The sequence below is a fragment of the Ailuropoda melanoleuca genome, chromosome 1 (genome assembly GCF_002007445.2).
Source record: "Ailuropoda melanoleuca isolate Jingjing chromosome 1, ASM200744v2, whole genome shotgun sequence".
NCBI lineage: Eukaryota > Metazoa > Chordata > Mammalia > Carnivora > Ursidae > Ailuropoda > Ailuropoda melanoleuca.
In genome coordinates, this window is record NC_048218.1 from 61,794,277 (window position 1) to 61,815,201 (window position 20,925).

At 47.2% G+C, this 20,925-nt stretch overlaps 1 protein-coding gene and 1 non-coding gene across 2 annotated transcripts in view; both read left to right on the top strand.

Moving 5' to 3' along the window:
• The window catches only part of ARHGAP31 (Rho GTPase activating protein 31), a 99,105-nt gene extending 79,191 nt beyond the window's left edge, over nt 1–19,914 (top strand). The window contains 5 exon segments of the mRNA XM_034658957.1: nt 1,420–1,544; nt 8,147–8,209; nt 10,215–10,754; nt 13,670–13,971; nt 16,240–19,914. Coding sequence (XP_034514848.1) covers nt 1,420–1,544; nt 8,147–8,209; nt 10,215–10,754; nt 13,670–13,971; nt 16,240–18,657 — 3,448 coding nt within the window. The 3' untranslated portion in view covers nt 18,658–19,914.
• LOC117795641 lies at nt 14,502–14,608 on the top strand. The gene has a single exon (XR_004619715.1). It is a non-coding gene; the product is annotated as a U6 spliceosomal RNA (small nuclear RNA).
• Nucleotides 19,915–20,925: the final 1,011 nt, after the last annotated feature.

Genomic DNA, 20,925 nt, shown 5'->3' on the forward strand with positions numbered 1-20,925 from the left:
CAGACAGTAGGTGGAAGAGCTGAAAAGAGAATTTTTCACTGGAGACTGTTGTCTTCAATGTTTTGTCAGTAGAAAGAGGTATGAAAATAGGTACCTCAGTCTTCTTGCCAGCATGATCCCCAAGATGGTGGCGCTATTTCCCTTTGAGGAGGGAGGAATACTGCCATGTTACCCAGCAGAAGGGGTGCCTGTCACAATGCATGTGCATTATGGAAATGGCACACCTAGATGTCACCTGGTGAGAAACCCCTCCATTTCCTGAAGTACATGGATCATGTTCTCTCTAGACTGAGCCCCATTATTTTGCTCCCTAAATCCCTGGAGAATAAGACTTCCACCCGGGGGTTAGAAAGGAGAGTACCCCAGGTGGACCATGAAGTGTATTTTCTCTGTGCCTTAACCACACAAGGGTTCATCATACCCCAAGGTATGTGACCCTATAAAATACATCCGTGGCCAAGTGCTTGAAAAAAACTGGGCTGGATTCAAAAGAAACCACCAAGTACTGCAGATCTATCTCTGATTGATTGTAAGAACATGTTGGGCTTGAGATCTGGATGTTCTCTGAGAACCCTGTGGACAAAAGGCCCTTTGTGGAACCCACAAGTTGGAAGGTTTCATCGTGGAACTTTATGAAGTCTGATAGCTGGGAGAACCAGAGCGGGGCAGGGCCTCTATGGTGACCTCTGGTGGTGACCTCTGTTGGCCCCAGGCTCTCCAGAGCCAGTGTAGCACTCTCCTTTTCCTGCCTCCTACTGAGGGAGCCTGGTGAGAGGCATCAGGGCAATAGAGTGAAGCCAGAAACACACTAATCACCCCCCCCAGCCCCCCACCCCCTCGGCCTTTCTCCGCAGGGATCTTTGACCACACCCTGCAGCCTCTGACTCTCCCAGGCCAGACTTTTTTCCAAGTCACTTTCTCATCCGCCCCCTTTCAGTCCATGGAAGTCTTTGCCAGCCGTCTCCTCACCTGTGGATGACCAAGCAGAACGGCCAAAGTGAAGGGGGGATGATGGCACTGAGTTCTTTGGTCTTTGGTGTTTACTCCTTAAAAAACAGGTGTCTTTGAAAACCCAGAACTACAGTGCTTACCAGAATTCCTACCAGAATTCCCAGAACTGTGTGCTTGCTTGTGACCTCCCAGTCTCCCACCCATCCTGCCTCTGTCTGCCCTCACCCCTGCCTTTAATAGCACACCTTTGGCCCTTCCCCTGAGGAATATGACAGCCTAGCTTAGTCGTCCAGGGTATCCCTAGACAGGGCCAGACTCGGGTTCAAACTGAGTTTTAGAGAGGAATTTCCTGAAATGTCAGAGCCATTCATAACCAAGAACATGATTGGGCTATTCCTTCTCAATTTAAAGGTCCCAGTGAAATGACCAGTCACCAACTAACCCTTTATTATGGCTTGGCTCTTTTAGAAGAAAGCTCTCCAGTAAATCGAAGAAGTGGAAATCAATATTTAACCTGGGACGTTCTGGATCAGACTCCAAATCAAAGCTGAGTAGAAATGGGAGTGTATTTGTGAGAGGACAGAGGCTCTCAGGTAAGACTCACTAGCAGTTATGTTTTATCAGATATATATTATATCAGAAAAACTCCATTCAATCCACCTCCTGAGTAGGAAAAACCCAGTTCTGCACTACTGTTTCCCTCCTGTGTGTCTCCTCACTGCCTACACACAACACCTCACTTCTGACACTTCTGGTCACCAAATGTGTGGAGGTTTTTCCTCACAGCAAGCAACTCTCTGCTACACCACTCGCTGTTCTACAACTTAGCTCAGTTCTGACACGGTCTATCCGGAGACAGCTTCAGATCCCACAGGCTAAGGGCTCGTTCCCACAAGATGGCCCCCCACCCCGCACATTCACACACTTCAGATGCCAGTCACAAGCCTCGCTGTCACCTGTGCTTCTGACCAACCAGCTGTAGACTGGAGGTTCTAAAGACCCCCTCCTTGGGTTCGATTAATTTGCTAGAGCGGCTCACAGAACTCAGGGAAACACTTCATTATGTTGACCAGTTTATCGAAGGATATGATGAAGGACACAGACAAGCAGCCAGTTGAAGAGATACGTAAGGTGAGGTCTGGGAGGGTCCTGAGCACAGGACCTTCTGTCTACCCCACAGAGTTGGGGTGCGTCACCTCCCCCCCCCCAGTGTGGATGTGTTTGCTTAACTGGAGACTCTCTGAACCCCATACTATTGGGATTTTATGGAAGCTTATCGCATAGGCATAATCAATCATAAACTCCATTTTCAGCCCTTTTCCCTTCTCAAGAGAATAGGGGGTGGGGCTGAACATTCCAAGCTTCTAATCCTGGCTTGGTCTTTCTGGTGACCAGCCCCCAACCAGGAGCCCACCCAGAGTGGCCTCATTAGAACAGAAGACACTCTTATCACCTAGGACATTACAAGGGTTTTAGCAGCCCTGTGCTCCTAAAACAGGGACAGAGACCAATATAGATTTTCTATTTTATAAATATTTATTTATCATATATAAGAGGGGATATATATATATAGAGAGAGAGAGAGCGAGATATCCCCCCCCCCGCCCCGTAGCTCTGCTTCTTAGGTCTTTGATCATGTCAAACTCAATAGACCTGAAACATAAATTTAAAGATTAACTAGGGAGTCTTTTTTTTAAAAAATAATTTTAGATTTACAAAAAAAAGTTGCAGAAATAGTACACAGAGAACCCTTGCACCCTTCACACAGCTGCTTTTGATGTTAACCATAACACAACGAGCCAAGCCAAACAATTAACATCAATATAATAATATTAAGTAATTTACAGACCTTACTCATAATTGACCAATTGTACAGCTAATATCCTTTTTCTGGTCCAGGGATGCACATTTCATTCAGTTGTCATGCCTCCTTAATCTCCTCCAGTCTTGGACATTTCCTCAGTGTTTCTGACCATGACACTTTGGAAGAGTATGGCCATTTATTTTGTAGACTGTATTCCAGCCTGGGTTTGTCTGTTTTTTCATGGTCTGATTGAAGTTATGAATGTTGTGCCTGTCTCAGCGTGTCTTATCAGGAGGCACATGATGTCAATCTCTTTTTGCTGGTGATGTTGACTTTGATCACTTGCTTAAAGTGCTGGCCCATGTAAAGTTACTATTTTTTCCTTTCTAATTAACAAGTATATTGTGGGAGATATTTTGAGACTATGAAAATATCCTGTTTCTCATTATACTTTCATCCCTGAATTTTAGCATCAATCAATGGTTCTTGCCTGCAAAAGTTATTGCTGTTATTTTTTTTAAAGATTTTATTTATTTATTTGACAGAGAGAGGGAGAGAGAGGGAGAATAGAAGCAGGGGGAAGCAGCAGAGGGAGAGGGAGAAGCAGGCTCTCCCCTGAGCAGGGAGCCTGACTTGGGGCTTGATCCCATCCTGGGATCATGACCTGAGCCAAAGGCAGACTGAGCCACCTGGGTACCCCAAAAGTTATTACTGTTATTATAACAGCTTTTACTGTGGGTTTGCCGAATGGTCATTTTCTGTTTCCATCATTCCTTCTACATTGATTAATTGAACTGTAGTATAAGGAAGATCTGTCCCTTCTCCCCCATGACTCATGCCAGGGTTATAATTTTTAAATAGGAGTGTTGCCTTGTGGGAATGATATCTGAATAATGAATGGGAATTGGTGCAAGAAGGAACTGAGGGAATCACGGTACAATGGGGAATATAACCAATCCAGCTGAATACTGTCACAAAGGGAAGTCCAAAGAAATCTGCCACAATGACCTTTAGTGTGATAGACTGAAAGTCTGATTTTTTTTAAAATGGGGGGCAATAGTTATGAAAACAATTTGTAAAAGGTAAGTGTACAAATACAATGTGCAAACCTTGATTGGATCCTTTGAAAAAGGAGGCTACAAATGATAATTTTGGTGATTATTATTATTAGGTAAGTTATTAGATGATATTAAGGAACTGTAAATTTCCATAGGGTGCTAATGGTTCTTAGGAAGCATATGCTAAGGTTGAAGTATTTATTTACTTATTATTATTTTTAAATATTTTATTTATTTATTTGAGAGAGAGAGCACGAGCAGGGTGAGGGGCAGAGGGAGAAGCAGGCTCCCTGCTGAGGGAGGAGCCCAATGTGGCGCTTGATCCCAGGACCCTGGGATCATGACCCTAGCCTAAGTTAGAGACTTAACCAACTGAGCCACCCAGGCGGCCCAGCATTGAAGTATGTAAAGATGAAGTATATGAAGTATCAAAATACTGAAACTCACTTTCATATGATTCAGCAAAACTTAAGTGAGTAGGTAGATACAGATATAGAAATAGAGAAAGCAAATATATGGCAAATGTCAACCTGGGTGGTAGGTTTAGAGATCTTCAAATTTTGTGAATGTTTGAAGTTTTTTTTTTATTGAAGATTTTGTTTATTTGAGAGAGAGAGAGCACGCGCGCACGCACGCACACACACACACACACACACACACACAAGTGGGGGAGAGAGAGAGGGAGATGATCTCAAGCAGACACAGGGCACCATCCCATGACCTGGAGATCATGACCTGAGTGGAAACCAACAGTCCAACTCTTAACTGACTGCACCACCCAGGTGCCCCTGAAGTTTTTAATAATAAAGATTTTGGGAGGAAATGAATGCTTATAGGAAAAATGAGCGAAAATATTTTGAAGGACTTTCCTTGAAGCCAATGATAACTGTATGCCAAACACAGATGTTAGGAATCTTCACATTTGCCTACTGGAGTAATGAGGGATGTCACTGGGTATAGCAGTTACAGTGACTTAGGCTGGAAATAGGAGTACATCCAACTCAACTGGCTTATGCTGTGAGGGAACTTACTGGGCTCTGTAACGGGACACCCAGATGTAGGGAAGGCTTCAGCGCTTAACACAGTGGGTCTGTCTCCATTCCCCTGTTTTCGTCAGCTCTTGGGTCAGCATCATCCCATGTCTGGCTGGCTTCTTTGCTGCAACAAAGTGGCTATAGTACTTCTAGGCTTTATCTTTGACTATCACTATGTCCAGAAGGAGAAAGAACATCATTTCTGGTAGCTTGCTCCTAAGAGCAGGGACCCTTCTTTCCCAGCAGCTCCCCATCAGAAACATTGCCCACCCCACCCCATCTCAGCTGCCTTCACTGAGTCATATGGCTCAATCCCTATGGCCAAGGGAGTGCCCTGTGCTGACTTGGCTTAGGCCTGGCTTCCTAAACCAGCCACTGGCGTGCGGAATGGGCTTACAGTCAGATGCAGCCAAGAAGTACAAGGGTTCTGTGAGAAGGAGAAAGGGAACTGATTCTGGGTAGACATCTACAGCATTCACTATCTGAGGAAACATGGCTTTCACCAACTGGAAAGATATCTCAGGTGAAGAGGGCAGGTTGCCACAGGTACCGTAGATCAGATACAAATCAGAAATTAGGATTCTCAAAGGAGAATTTGACGGGAGGAGTACCTGGCAAGGAACTCCTGATCTAATAATAAAGAGATTTGCTTAAGCACATCAAAGAGAATTTCAGTTACAGAATCGGTGATACAATGAAAGAAGTTTACCACACAACAAAAAGTCAAAAACAATAGAGCAAAACAATGAAATAAAAGATCTGCTTTGATCTTGCCCCCCCGCCTCCACCATGTGGTTTTCAAAAGGAAGAAGTCCAAGGTGCTGGATCAAATGGCAGTCTACTCACAGAATGCACAGGATGTCCCTGGCCAGGGGGTCTCAGCCTGGCTGCACCTCAGATGTTCATACCCATAGCAGTTTTGCCTCAGGAGGTCTGTGGGGAAGCCAGAATCTTGGTCATTTTTAGAAAGTTCCCCAGGTAATGATTCTGAAATGTGGCCAGGGTTGGAAGCCACAGGTCTAAGATTTCATGAACAAACTAATCAGAGATAGATCATTGAAATGGCTGAATTGTGATGGGACGCAGGGGTGAAATGAAAGAGCCATCAGTGCCAGCACAAGGGGCTCTCTGACCTTGCCTAGGGGTCCTCAGTGCCCACCTTTCACCAGAGGAGTGTTGCTGGGACCCTCAAAACTAAAGACCAGGGGTGGAGGCCGCTCATGGTCCTATCTGCCAGCATAGTGTCTGTAAGTGACAAAAACTCACTATTTGTTGAAATATGCATGTGAAAAAAGTGAGTCAGTGGATTAACATATTTAAGTAATTTTTTAAATCTTTTCCAAACTCCATAACTAAGGGAATTTTAAAAACTGATTGACCATGTATAACACTGGGGATTTTTTGGAGGGGGACGGACGAAGGGGATGTACTGGAATTATCCCACAGGGAGAGTCCAGGAAACTCCCCAAAGTAAGCAGGGAAGTCCCAAAGCCATAGGGGTAATCTAAGAGAGGGGACCTGAGGACTCCAAAGCTGCCAGAAAACTGGTAGATGTACCTCCATGAGGTCAGGACAAGGTCCCAGACAGAAAACTATGTGCTAAATATAGTCATGGGCCAAGGAGCCCTGAGTGCTCAGTTACTGAAATGGAAATGAAGCCAGGGAATCCTTGGGGACTGTTCCCAAAAGTAGCTGCTGTGGCCACCAAGGCCACAAGAAGCCACGTCATTAGAAAGAGGGTCCAACATGATAGGTGAACACTGGTGGCAGAGAGAACTGTCGGCCATCCTCCATGACACTTAGTGTCATCAGATCACTGGCCCTCAAGGCTGACATATGCAACCCAGAGGAAGTCCAGAAACACGGCCTCTGGAAAACAAAGGCAAAAGCTTGTCTCCGAATCAAGGGACACTGGCCAGACAATTGTAGAATAAGTCAGTTTGTAAATTTGCAGAAGTAGCAGATCTCGAAAGGACAAGAGTTCTAGGGCACGAGTAGAAGCAAGGAGGTTGAAGGCAGTCTTGGTGTCTTCAAGGGTTTGAGTGAAGATGGCCCTGTTCTCCCCCTACAGTGCCCAGGCAGAGAGAAGCCCCGAGCCAGGGAGGCCACGGGGCTAATTCAGAGCCTCTCAGAGGTGGCAGGGTTTGGGGCAAGGAGGAAAATTGGGGACATTTAAAAGAGGGATAGAACAGCTCAGTTTGGGGTAGGGCCAACTCCCAGGGCTTCCTAGAGACCATTCCCTGAGTGCCCCCAGCTGCCTGCGTCATCCTGAAGAAATAGAGCAGCAAGGGTTCGTTTCGGCTGAGTATTCCCTCCGTTCTGGGTTAGTACAACCTGATTATTTTATACGTGCGACTCCTTTAATGCTCACAACAACTCTACTTTTCCTCATTTCACATGTGAGGAAACCAAGTTTAGGGAAGGTCAGCTGTGTGTCACACCACCCAAAAGGGCAGAGCTGGCATTCAAAGCCAGATGTGTCTGAAGCCAGAGTGACCTCACAGCCGCGAGTTCTGGGACTCCCACTCAGCTGCCAGACTGCCCTCTTTCCTCTCCTGGCAAGCTCACTAGGAGGAACTTACCTTTCAGCCAGTTCAGCTCCGTGAGAAGAAACAATATTTTAAAGCACGTAATCCCGTGCCTGGAATAAGTGTTTATTTATTTGAGCCACACTCTTCCCCAAATCTGCCTAGGTGGCTTACCAAGACGCACAGAGGGCACCAGGCGCATAGTAGGTGCTCCAAACAGTTTGGTTTAGTTGGATCTGCTCCAGGGTGAGATGCTTTGGAGGAGCACCCAGCCTGCAGACCTCAGGAGCAGAGCTGCACGTGGGAGAAAGGGGACTTACCCCCCTGGGCCCCCTCCCCTCCTGTACCAAATTCCTGGGTGGTCAGTTGCACCTGCGGCCAGGAACCCTGCTCTCCAGCCTGCAGGGGAAGGGGGTGGGTGCCTCGAGCCTCATGGACTCTACCCTCTGGATGAATCTTCGTATCGTAAAATTTGGTTCAGGGCTCCTCATTTGCTGACAGCTATTTAACAAAATTGTATTTTACCTTTATCTGTGAAATAGTCATAAAAGTTTGATCTACAAAAGCCCCGTTTTTATAAACTTAGTCCCATTATGAAAGTAGGAGCATCCAGGGTGGAAGGGAGGAATGTTTACCAAAGGGGAAAATTATAAATATTTGAAAAACCTTACTGAAGAACGTTCTCTCACATCCTTACAGCCTGACTTTTGTTCTGAACGCTTCCTCTCCATATGCATTGATCAGGGATATTTTTTTTTCTTTTGTTTTTAGTGGAAAAGGCTACTATCCGACCGGCTAAAAGCATGGACTCACTGTGCTCAGTGCCTGTGGAAGGTGAGCTCTCACAACTGCGTTCGGAACTGGCGCTTGCCACTGGGAGAAGGAGCTCCCCTGCCAGACCTGCCTTCGTGGTCCCGTCGCAATCACACACATCCCCTAGTCCCACAGCCCCCCTGACCCTTCCTGAACCCAACGTGACACAGCCCTTGCATTAACCACCTCCCGGCCTCTCCCCGCCCCACGTGACACCACAGACCTCGGCCTCATGCGCCATCCTCCTCCCCCGCCCTCGTCTAACCACAGCCGGAGAGGGCCGCCATTGCACGCTCAAATCTGAACCGGGTAAAAGGGCAACACCTGAGAACCGAGGCAGACGAGGCTTCCCCTGGGGCATAAAGAAGAGCCAAGCACTGGTTTTTACCTCATAGTTTGATGCCTGGGTACTTATGGGTCTGGAATTCGCATGTCTCCGTAGGCATTAGCTTCATCGTACCTGTCAGGTCGTGGTTCTGCGCCGGTAGATTGGTGCATTCGTTTATCAGTACACAGCGATGGGCACCAGCCCGGCACGTAGCCGGTCATCTTGGGGTGGAGTAGATGTGCGTACGGTTGCACGCGAGGTGACACATCCCCAAAGCGACACCACGTTGGTCTTAGGGGCTGGCTTGCCTGTCCCTCTGGCTTCTGTTTCTATTAATAAGTCAACAAGCACCTCTACGGGTTGTAAGGCACGGGGCTGTTTACACACACGCCCCACATTTATCCCGTGACTTTTCCAGCTCCTTTAATACAAACCAATTTGCTCTTTGATAAAGGAGGCAACTTGAAACAATGCAGAAAATCTGTACAACAACCTTTTAAAAAATAATTGTAAACATGTAAAATACTCTGTGAACTCTTTTTCAAGCTCATTCGAGACTCTTAGCATTTTCTCACCTTTATATGCAGCCATTTGCTTTGGTTTTGAAACTCCTGGGGCGTTTCTACAGAATTTAATATTTCAAAATCGAGGTCCTCACTTCGATGGGCACTGGGCAGGTTCTCTGCCTCCCCAAGTCTCGGTTTTCTCGTGTGCTAAAGGAGGTCATTACACTTCTCCATAAGCAGTCATGAGACTTTTTAATCTAATGTTACATAAGATGCCCAGCAGAGCCCATAGCACCTCATGGGGCGTTTTTCTCCCGATCCCAGGCAACTCACATGTTATCTCGCAGCCTGTTTATTTCCCATACGGATTTTTCTCTTCTTTGCTTTCACTTTTAAGTCAGTTGGGAAATCGGTCCTCAGAACTGGGGTTTCTAACTTTTGGTTAATTTCCACTTCTAGGGGCACCTGGGTGGCTCAGTCGTTAAGCGCCTGCCTTTGGGTCAGGGAGTGATCCCGGCGTTATGGGATCGAGCCCCACATCAGGCTCCTCCGCTGGGAGCCTGCTTGTGTTCCCTCTCTCGCTGGCTGTCTCTCTCTCTAACAAATAAATAAAATCTTTAAAAAAAAAAATTTCCACTTCTAATTTCTCATCCCCTGAATCAGCAGGAGGAAGCCTGGGAAAAGGGAGAAAGGTCTAGCTGAGAATGGCATATTTTTCCTTGCTGGGAAATCGAACACCTGTTTGGGTCCATCTGCCAGAGGAGGCTTAAAACAATACATTTTGAAGTTTTAAAGTAGAACAAAATTCTGTTATTTTGCCCTTTTTGTCTTCTTCATTTTGAGCAAACATCCTTCTGCCATCTCCCTTCTTTTTATTTTTTCATGATCTACGTTTACTGCTGGGTGGACGAGTGCTCTGTCTAGCCACCTTAGCCTTCTGGAAACCGCCCCACCTGCAGAGTTGAAAACAGATGCATACAACATAACAGCAAATGGCCCTCCCAGGGCACTGTGCGGACATTCTGTGCACACGAGAAGATGGTTATGCTCTCCTTAAGCAAGTGTTATCTGTCTCTCTTAGGAATGCTATGCCTTTCCAACGTTCAGGTGTTGTGTACCTTCCCTTACTGGAAGGCTGTCGTGGTGTGTGCGCCCAGGCTGCTGACCATGTCTTTGTTTGCTTTTTCACTAGGGAAAGAAACCAAAGGAAATTTTAATCGAACAGTCACCACTGGTGGATTCTTCATTCCAGCCACGAAATTGCATTCGACCAACACGGGCAGCTCATGTGACCTCAGCAAGCAGGAGGGCGAATGGGGCCAGGAGGGGATGCCAGCGGGGGCGGAGGGGGGCTTCGACATGAGCAGTGACCGAAGCCAACTTCAGGGCGCTCAGGCCCGGCCCCCACCCGAGCAGCTGAAGGTGTTCCGGCCTCTCGAGGATCCGCAGAGCGAGCAAACAGCCCCGAAGATGCTGGGTATGTTCTACACCTCCAACGACAGCCCCAGCAAATCGGTCTTCACCAGCAGCCTGTTCCAGATGGAGCCCTCGCCCCGTCACCAGCGCAAGGCCCTGAATATCTCCGAGCCTTTCGCCGTGTCTGTGCCGCTCCGTGTGTCAGCGGTCATCAGCACCAACAGCACCCCGTGCCGAACACCCCCGAAGGAGCTCCAGTCGCTTTCCAGCCTGGAAGAGTTTTCCTTCCAGGGGTCAGAGAGTGGAGGTTGGCCNTGTTGCTGTTGTTGTTTGTTTGGGTTTGTTGTTTTTTTGTGTGGGGGGGGGGGGGGGGGGGGGGGTAGGGTTTCTTTTCATTGCAAGTGATTTAAAAAACAGACTTAAACTTGCTTAAACAGAGTTTGCAAGACAATGTAGTGAAGTGATTAAGACTGGGCTCTGCGGGCAGATTGCCTGAGTCCAGTCTCAGCCATTTCACCATATGATCTTTAGCGGTTGTGTGCCTCAACAGCTTGAGCTGTAAAATGGCAATGACCTTCCTAATCATATCTTCTTCATAAGCTTGCTGGGAATATTAAATTAGTTAATATATGTGAAGCTCTCAGAACAGTAATACATAGGAAGTACTCAGTAAATGTTGCCTATTATTTTATTCACCCATATAGTGAGAAGGCAGGAGGAAAAGCTCAAAGAATTCAACTCTTCTAGACGCAACCTCTCTCCATCCATCCATCCCTCACTTCTACCTCATATCTGCAGAAAACATGGCTAGCAACCCTCGCAATGAGAAGTGTATCTTACTCCCAATTTCCATATATCAACTACAGGGAAGACTCTGATTGGGCCGCTTGGGTCACATGTCCAGTCTTGGACCAATCATGGTTGCCAGGCATTTAGGATTCTAAGATTGGCTAAGGGTGAGTCTCTGAACCATCTCTGGAGTTAGGAGGGGTTCTATGATCAACAGCCAACTGTGAGCCACATAAAACAGAAGTGGGGAGAACCTCAAAGGAAAGGATGACTGACAAACCAACAAATGCTCGCTGTGGTTTAAGCATATTTTCTTTATTGCTATTAGCTAACTTTTTTTGAGCAACTGTTATGGTATCAGGCACTGTCCTGAGTGTTCTCTGTGTATTATCTCCATTCCCCTCACAACAACCCTGTGAAGTATAGGTAATTACTATTATCCCCATTTGCTTAAAGAGGAAATCAGTTAACTTGCCAAATGACTCAGAGCAAAGAAGTAGAAGAACCAGGATTTTAATACAGATTTTAAAACCCATGCTTTAAAACACCCCACCATGCTCCTTCCCGTGTTTACAATGGGCTGTGGAGTTAGAGATTGTTAGAAAACCATCCCTTTGCCCAGCAAGCTCATGAACTAGGAAGAGAAACTAAAACTGTACCAAAGTGCAGCACAGGGTCAGCCTGTAGAAGTAGCATACGACTCTCCTTGGGTCTTTTTTTTTTTTTTAAGAGATTTATTTATTTGTTTTTAGAGAAAGCGAGAGAGCACAGGGGGAGAGGCAGAGGGAGGAGGGAGAATCTCAAGCCGACTCCAAGCTCAGCACGGAGCCTGACATGGGGCTTGAGCTCATGACGTGAGTCAGTCAGTTAACCGACTGCACCACCCAGGTGCCCCCCTCCTTGGGCTTTTTGAATGAGGGAGGGCTTTGGTCCCTGAAACATAATGAAAGAGGTGTTCAGAAAGGATTGCAAAGGCATCAAGAAGAAGCAGTACTCTGGGGTGCCTGGGTGGCACAGCGGTTAAGTGTCTACCTTCGGCTCAGGGCGTGATCCCGGCGTTATGGGTTCGAGCCCCACATCAGGCTCCTCTGCTATGAGCCTGCTTCTTCCTCTCCCCACTCCCCCTGCTTGTGTTCCCTCTCTCGCTGGCTGTCTCTATCTCTGTCGAATAAATAAATGAAAATCTTTAAAAAAAAAAAAAAAGAAGAAGAAGAAGCAGTACTCTCAGGAGGATTCTAGGAAGGCTTCCCAGAAGAGGCGGCATTTGGGTAGGTCTTCATAAATGGGTAGGCTTTCTCCATACAGAAAAGAGGGGGAAGGCATTATGGGCTGAGAGACAGCTGAATATTGTGGGAAGTCTGTAGGTTTTGGACTTCACCTGGGCTGATTCGAATCCTAGCTTCAGCACTTTGGGGCTGTGTGACAGTGGACAGTGGTTGATATCTCTGAGCCAAGGGCAGTTGTTCTCTCAAGGGCTGGGGTAAAGTCTGAAAGGGGGAATGTCCATAAAATGCCTGTTCACAGTCTGGCTCACAGACGATGTTCAATAAGTATTTGTCCTTTTCTCCTCCCCTTCCCTTCAGGACAGGGGGTAGAAGATTAGCAAAAACTCAGGGGCATCAAGTGATGTCCTGTGTGGAGAATGTTCTGTGGTGGAATGGAGCAGGATGAGGGCTAGAAGAGGAAGGGAAGCCTTTGAGGAAATAGTGTTTCCAGAGGCTTTTCTGTGATTGGTTCCTGTCCTAGGTATTTAGTCTTCATTCTACCCTGTGAAAACAGCATCATACAGTGAGATAGGACCTTCTTCCTGGAGGTAGTAGAGGTCAGACTTGGCCTCCCTCTCTGCTGCCTTGGTGGATGTTTAAGATCAGAGCTTAATCACTTTAGATATATCCAAACTGGTGTGGAGTTAACCCCTGGGAAGAGTCACATGGGAAGCTGTCAGTCGCAGTCATAACACCGCCTTGTAGCTTGGTGTAAACAACAGATTCCTATGCCCTAGGCGACAGCTTGACTTCTCAGGATCTGAATTTACTTATATGTTAAGTGAAAAATTCGATTAGAACAGGGTTTCTCAATGTGGTACTATTGACATCGTGGGCTGGGCAATTCTTTGTTGGGAGCAGGGCTGTTTTATGCTTTGTAGGATATTTAGCAGTGTCCCTGGCTTCTGGACACTAAATGCCCTCCTCCCCACCCAAATGTCTCCCGGGGAGGGGAAGAGCAAGTGGTCCCCAGTCGCGAGCCCCCGGACTAGATGATCTTCAAGACCCCTCCCATCTCCAACAGTGGGTGACTCTGGGAACTAAAGGCAGGATACCACTAGGGGGAAGGGGTCAAAAATGTGAGGGGCAGCGAGCTAGGAGAATTCCCTCCATCCTTGTGAAGTGGGACTCGTTCAGGACAGTGACTGTGCAGGGAATGGCCTCTCTGCAAATGAAGCCGTCAACAGATAACTCTCATCCATTGCAGCTTCCGTACCTAAGAAGGGGGTTCTCGAGGATGCCAAGCCAGGACCAGAAGCGGTGAGCACAGTGGAATGCAACAAAGGCCTCTCCCTGGAGCCAGGCCCACAACAGGAAGAAAAGAAGGCCTTGGAAACCTCCCTGGGCTCTCAAAATTCAAGTGAATTAGAGAAGAGGCTGGACCCAGAGAAGGCGGAGGAGGAGGGTCAGGAGGCTGGCCATGGGGAGCCCAGCACTCTGCAGGAGACCAGAGCTGAAGTGGCATTTCTCCATGAGATGGTAAGGTGGAGTCACTGCCAGGTCCAGCCAGTGGAGTCCTCTTTGTCCCAAGGGATCTCAGAATAGCTGAAAACAGGGATTGGGGGCGGGGGTTGTTTGTTTTAAGAACGAGTTTCTGCCAAAGGGACATTAGCAGACCACCTTCACAACCATGTGCTGGGAGTTAGGGCAGTGCGGGAGTGCTGTAGCGGCCTCAAGAGGGCTGAAAAAAGGTTCCGGAAAGACGTGTTTGCAATTGTAGAAAGAGAAGGATACAGAGATTATTAGAGGGATTGAATTCGGGGGTGGGAGTGTGTGGGGGGGGTCAATCAAGTATAAATAGCACCACCCAGGCTCCCCTAGAATTTTATACTTTAAAGGTCACTATTTTGTGAGGAGAATGGCTTGGAAAAGTCAGGAGAGGAGGCAGGGATACCAGTTAGAAGGCTAGTATGTGACAGGCCCGGCGAAAAAACATGGTGGCTTGGACGAGGGTGGGGGCAATAAGGAAAGAAATGGAAGGCTTCAAGAGCCATTTAGAAACTAGAATGGTGCTTGCTTTGGTGGCACACACACTAAAATTGGAACGATACAGAGAAGATTAGTATGGCCCCTGTGCAAGGATGACACACAAATTCATGAAGCGCTCCATATTTTTGAGGGGGATTCCTGGCTGGCCCAGTCGGTACGGCATGTGACTCTCAATCTCACTGTTGTGAGTTCAAGCCCCACATTGGGCATGGAGCCTAATAAAATAAATAAACTAAACTAAACTAAACTAAACTAAACTAAACTAAACTAAAATAAAATAAAATAAAATAAAATAAAATAAAAAGCAGTGTCTGAAATCACACCCACAAAAGAAGTTAGAATGAGCAGGACTTGGTGAAGGATTGGATAAGAGTGAGGGAAAGGAAGAGTCAAGACACCTCACAGATTTCTGATCTAAGCAGGAAGACACACTAGGGTCCACTTACTGAGGTGGTGGGGGAGGGGAGTTTATGTGCTCATTTATTTATCTAAATTAATATTTCTTAATAGATATCAATTAGTGTAGGTGCTGAGGAGAGTAAAGAGACAAATAAAAGGCTGCCTCTGCCCTGAAGGTGAAATGGAAATAGACACAAATAAGTGTGAAACAGTAGAATCAGATCTCAAAAACATCCCTACCTTTTGACCAAGGAGTCCTACTCCTGGAGAGTTCTCTAAAGGAGACAATCAAATAGAAATACCACAAAAGAAAACCTCTTACTGAGCAACTACTCACAGTATACCAAGCAACATTTGGCCTTGCCAATTTCTTACCTCAAGGAACTCATAGTTCATTGGGAAAGATAAGCATCAAATTATATAAAACATGTGATCAGAGCCAGGTAGGAAGTGATGTCAGGTTGGCAGCAGGTCAGATTTCTCATAAAGGCCTGAACCCCCCACAGGATGGATATGCCTCCTGGAACTGCTTCTCCTTGGAACAGACAGGCCTTGAGACAAGAAATGAAGGCCACTGGGAATTTGTTTCCCTGGCCCTGACCGGACCTCTCTTCATCCCTTTCCTGTCTGTAGTTTGGGGCTTTGTGTAGGGGAAGGGAGGAGTCAAAGAAAAACTAGACTTGAGGAGAGACAAGGGGGGCAGCAAACAACATGGAGGAGGAGGCACTCCTTTGATCAACAGTGGTTATCTGGGGGGAGTTGGAATATAAGATTTTGCTGCTTTTGTATTCTCTCTTTTTTTTTTAATATGTGTTAATTTTTTTTCCAAGTGAACTATGTATTTCTTTGGTAATAAGAAAAGCTGTATTTATTTGGAAAGCAGATGTCAGGGCAAGAGTTAACATTTACATTCCACTGGGAGAATCTTGTTCTTGTGTGCCATCTGGTAAACCTGAGGTTAACTGAGACCAGGAGTTGGTTTGTTTTATAAGTCAACAGTGTGCGGGGATTGTTTCTGTTCTGGTGTGGACATAGCTGGATTTCAGTCCCAGACTTACGTAAATTGTTTAATCTGTTTGAACATAGGTCTCCTCACCTCTAAAATGGGAGTAGTTATAGTAGTATTTGCCTCTTAGAGTTCTTGGGACAGTTAAACAAGAACATGCAGTTAGAATGTGTTATGGCACGCAGTAAGCACTGAATAAACATCCACAATTATTAGTAATGCGGTGGCCTTTATTTGCCGGAATAATGCAGCCTGGCCCGGCGCCTGGCCCTTCACTGTCACTGGGAAATAGTGCAGTTGTCAGGGCAGCGAGTCCTCGGCTCTAAAATAATTTGTTTCTTGATGTTTTTCAGGATGAAGATGATCTGGCCAATGCCCTGATCTGGCCCGAGATTCAACAGGAGCTGAAGATCATCGAATCTGAGGAGGAGCTCTCCTCATTGTCACCACCTGCTCTAAAGATCGGCCCCACTCAGCCAATCCTCGAGTCCAGCGCAGGGCCTTTCGCTTCCCTGGAGCCTTCTGGGAGCTTGTCCTGTGGCCCACCACCAGGCTCCACCCCTGTGGAGGAGTGGACTAGGGATCCAACCAATCAGAACACACAGGGGACTTCCCCAGCAGCCAATAGAGAAAAGCCGGAGACAAAGAGCATGCTCCATAGACTGGAGCCCGAGAAAGGCCCGCATCCGCCTACCAGCTTGGCTCCTCTGGAAATTGTTCCGTTTGAGACGGCTTCTCCACAAGCACAGGTGGACCAGGAAGGCCCAGGAAATCTATCTCCTCTTCTCCCGCCTGCTGCTCCACCTCCAGCTCCTCTGGAGGAGGCGCCTCGAGTCCAGCTATCAAAGGGCAGTCCTGAGAGAGAAGACTCAGCTAGGAATTCGAGGACAAATCCATACATAGACCAGCTGAAGTCCAAGGGCAGCCCCGGGACCCCCCGCCTGTGTCAGGAGGAGGAGGCCTCTCTAGGACAAAGTGAAAAGCAAAATTCAAAGAATGCTGCTCCTGAGGGAAAAGGCTCTGGTTTTCAAAGCCCAACGAGAGAGGTGGAGGTCTCCCCACAAGGAGAGGGGGATGTAGCCCATTCAGTGCAGGAGCCCTCAGACTGTGATGAAGATGAAACTGTGACAGACATTGCCCAGCATGGCCTGGAGATGGTGGAGCCCTGGGAGGAGCCCCAGTGGGTAACGAGTCCCCTTCACTCTCCCACCCTGAAAGATATGCAAGAGGCCCAGGTGCAGGGCCACCGACTGGAGAAGAGGCTTCCCCACAGGCCCAGCCTTCGTCAGAGCCATTCTCTAGATAGCAAAACCACCACGGTTAAGAGCCAGTGGACTCTTGAGGCTCCCTCCTCCAGCAGCTGTGCTAACCTTGAAGCAGAGAGGAATTCCGACCCTCTGCAGCCCCTGGCACCCAGGAGAGAGATTATTGGATGGGAAGAGAAAACCCCGAGGTCCTTCAGAGAGTTCTCTGGCCCAAAAGGGACAGAGGCTGTTCCCAGCCAGAAGGGACCGGGTGGTTTGCAGCCCAAACCAGCAGAAATCAGCCCTGTCATCCTAGCAGAGGGAAAGGAACTGGGGACACACCAAGGGCACAGTAGCCCTCAGATTGAGCAAGGTAGTGTTCCGGGGCCAGACAATAGCAAGGAGAGTTCACCTAGTTTGCAAGACAGTGCCTCACGTGGAGAGCATCCCCCAAAGTTACAGCTGAAGAGCACTGAGTGTGGGCCTCCAAAAGGGAAAAACAGGCCTTCTTCCCTCAATCTGGACTCTGCCATTCCCATCACTGACCTCTTCCGGTTTGACAATGTGGCCTCATTCGGTTCACCTGGAATGCAGCTCTCTGAGCCAGGAGACACAAAAGTCACATGGATGACCTCATCTCACTGTAAAGTAGACCCATGGAGCATTTGCTCCCAGGACCCTCAGGACCTGGACATTGTTGCTCATGCCCTGACAGGCCGCCGTAACTCAGCTCCTGTGAGTGTATCAGCTGTGAGAACCTCCTTCATGGTCAAAATGTGCCAAGCTAGGGCAGTCCCAGTCATCCCACCCAAGATTCAGTACACACAGATCCCACAGCCCCTGCCCTCTCAGAGCTCAGGGGACAGTGGAGTTCAGCCTCTGGAGAGGAGCCAAGAGGAACCCAGCTCAACTGGTGAGCCCTCACAGAAATCTGCCAGGGAAGATTCTCTCTCCTTGGAAAGCCCAAAAGAAGAGAAACCAAAGCAAGATACTGGAGCCATTGATTCCTTGCCAATGGATACCACTACATCCCACATGTGTGAGGGACCCACCCTTTCTCCAGAACCAGTCTTGGCTAACCTGCTCTCCACCCAGGATGCAACAGTGCAATGCAGAAAGCGCACATCAGAGACAGAGCCGTCTGGAGACAACCTGCTTTCTTCAAAAATAGAGCGACCATCAGGGGGTTCTAAACCTTTCCACAGGTCAAGGCCAGGAAGACCTCAGAGCCTAATCTTATTCAGTCCTCCTTTCCCCATTATGGACCACCCACCCCCTTCATCCACAGTGACAGATTCCAAGGTTCTCCTGTCCCCTATCAGAAGTCCCACCCAGACAGTTTCTCCTGGCCTTCTTTGTGGGGATTTGGCAGAAAACACGTGGGTCACACCAGAAGGGGTTACACTTAGAAATAAAATGACCATCCCTAAGAATGGCCAAAGACTAGAGACCTCAACCAGCTGTTTTTACCAGCCCCAGCGGAGATCAGTGATTCTGGATGGAAGAAGTGGGAGGCAAATAGAATGACATCAGTTCACCTGCCGGTGTCTGAAAAAAAATGTCATGATTCATCATCTGGAAGTTATTACAGGGCCAACTTGCCATGATTCCAGGCATAGGTTATCCAAGTTTGGGCTTATTTTGGCCTCTTTTCTTTCTTCAGCTTTTTGACCATTTATTAATTAGTCCATTTGCCAGAAGAGAGGTCCAGGGAAGGACCAAGAGATGAAATTTAGATAAGTCCATAACAGTAGGTGGGAAAAGGTCAGGTAAGGGAAAAAGCTGAAATGAGATTTGGGGTCGTCTGTGAGTCGCATTTCTCCCACATTGTCATTATCTATACTGTTGAGAATTGGTTAAAATAATGTCTTTTGAAAGAAAGAGAAATCCTTTGCCTGTGTTGGAAAATGTTGCTGTTGAGATTTAAAGGCCTTCTTTTTACTTCACGCTTTTTAATGCTCCTTAAAGCATGTGTTCTTTTAGACCAGTTTTCTGATAAGCTTTGTGAACGTGTACACTCCAGAATAGAAGCAGATATGGAAGTGCAAACTAACGTACACTTAAACATCCAAGTGGGCGAGGTTACCCATGCTCTTTCCCTGGAATCTCTGCAGACCTGTCGGAGACGGTTGCCTATGTCAGCGTAGAAAATCAGAATCTATACGCAAGAGCAAAGTCTGAGACTGGCAAAATCTAAGAAGACTGACTGGCTGTGGCTTTTGTTAAGTCTGGACTCTGCCATTATTCTGACCTCTGATTTATAAATCCAGTGGCTGGGCAGGGTGGGGGCTGAGCTGAGCGTTACCTCAGTGAAATGTCTGAATTTTCACTTAGATATGCAATAGTGAAGTGAAGTGATCTCCTTTCTTTACAAATCAGAGTCCACAAACAGGATATCATCATAGAGAAAAACCTCACGTATAGGTAGAACGACGCTCCAAAGTTGATGTGTTTAAATTGATGGAGCATTAGTAGAAAACATTCTTGCTCAGCTTCCCTGTCCTTCCACACTAGGCTGGGAGTGCAGGACAAGATAAGTAGGGAGCCCTAGCAGGGTGGCTATCACTACCATTGGGTGAGAGCTGCCCTTTGGAAAATGTATGTCATTTTACCCAAGGTGCCTCCCTTTCTCCCTCCCTTCCATTACTCAGAGCAGATTTGAGGCACCTTTCTCCCTCCCATAATCCCCCTCATCCTTCACCCACCCCAGGCACTCCGACTTGCCTTTCTCCTGTCTATATGCAAGCAGAAGCAATAAACCAATCTGATTTTATTTCTAAAGTTATGTAGAACTTTCAATGGTTCTTTTTTTTTTCGGCTGGTGAGAAGAAGGAGAACTAATAGAACCTGCTGGCAGATTTTTGGTGCTACCCCAAAAACGGCTTCACAGGAGCCCTTCTCAAGGCAAAACCCATTAGGATATCAACAGTTTCAAACCTAAGGCAACAATCTTATTTAGAAACAAATTAAAATAGACCTGTTTCTAGCCCTGTGCACGTCTTCTCAGGTTCAAGTCTGGCTGAACTCTGTCCACAAGCTCCGTCATTGCAGAAGTTTCTCTAGGGGCTAGCAGTACCTCTCGGCGGACCTCACAACCAAGGCTGCTGCTGGGGCGGGTAGGGGCTGAACCGAAGTTACCTCGTGCAGGGAGAAATTGGGAACTGATGCCCTGCAACAGATCCGTAGTCCTCTCTCCCTTCTTCCCTGATAAACCTTACGGTTTTGAAATCTTGTGCTGGACCTTTTAAGCCAGTGTCTGTGGCAGGGGTAGCTGGTAGGCCAGCTGATGAGTTCTATTTTCAGAGGGCACTGAGGTGAGTGAGCAAGGGGAGAGGTTAATGGGAGTTTCAGTGTCTTGCATTCTCATTAGGTGAGTGAGACCCTGGACCGACAGCCATTGGGATGTCAATCCATAAAAAAAGTCCTAGGACATGGCATGTTTCGTCCTTGGCAAGCGAGGTGAAGAAATATAGTGGTGACAGATGAGAAAGGCCATGTTCAGGAGATCTGAAAAGTACATTCCTGCCTTATCAGAAAATGGGGGCAGAGAGGCTTTATCCCAATCACAGTGCACTATGGTGTCTGCACTTTGATAAAGACCATGTTCCAGTTAGAATGTGAGAGAGGAAAGGAACTGGACTTTGCCTCACCATCAGAACTCTGAGCCGAGTAATGAAATATTTAAACTATGATTATTTTGACTTTTTGTTTGTAACACTTAGAGGATATGTTTTATTTTGGGGATAGCCTGAGAAGCCACTAAGTACACATTAATGAGTAAGTTCTGCTGGGGCA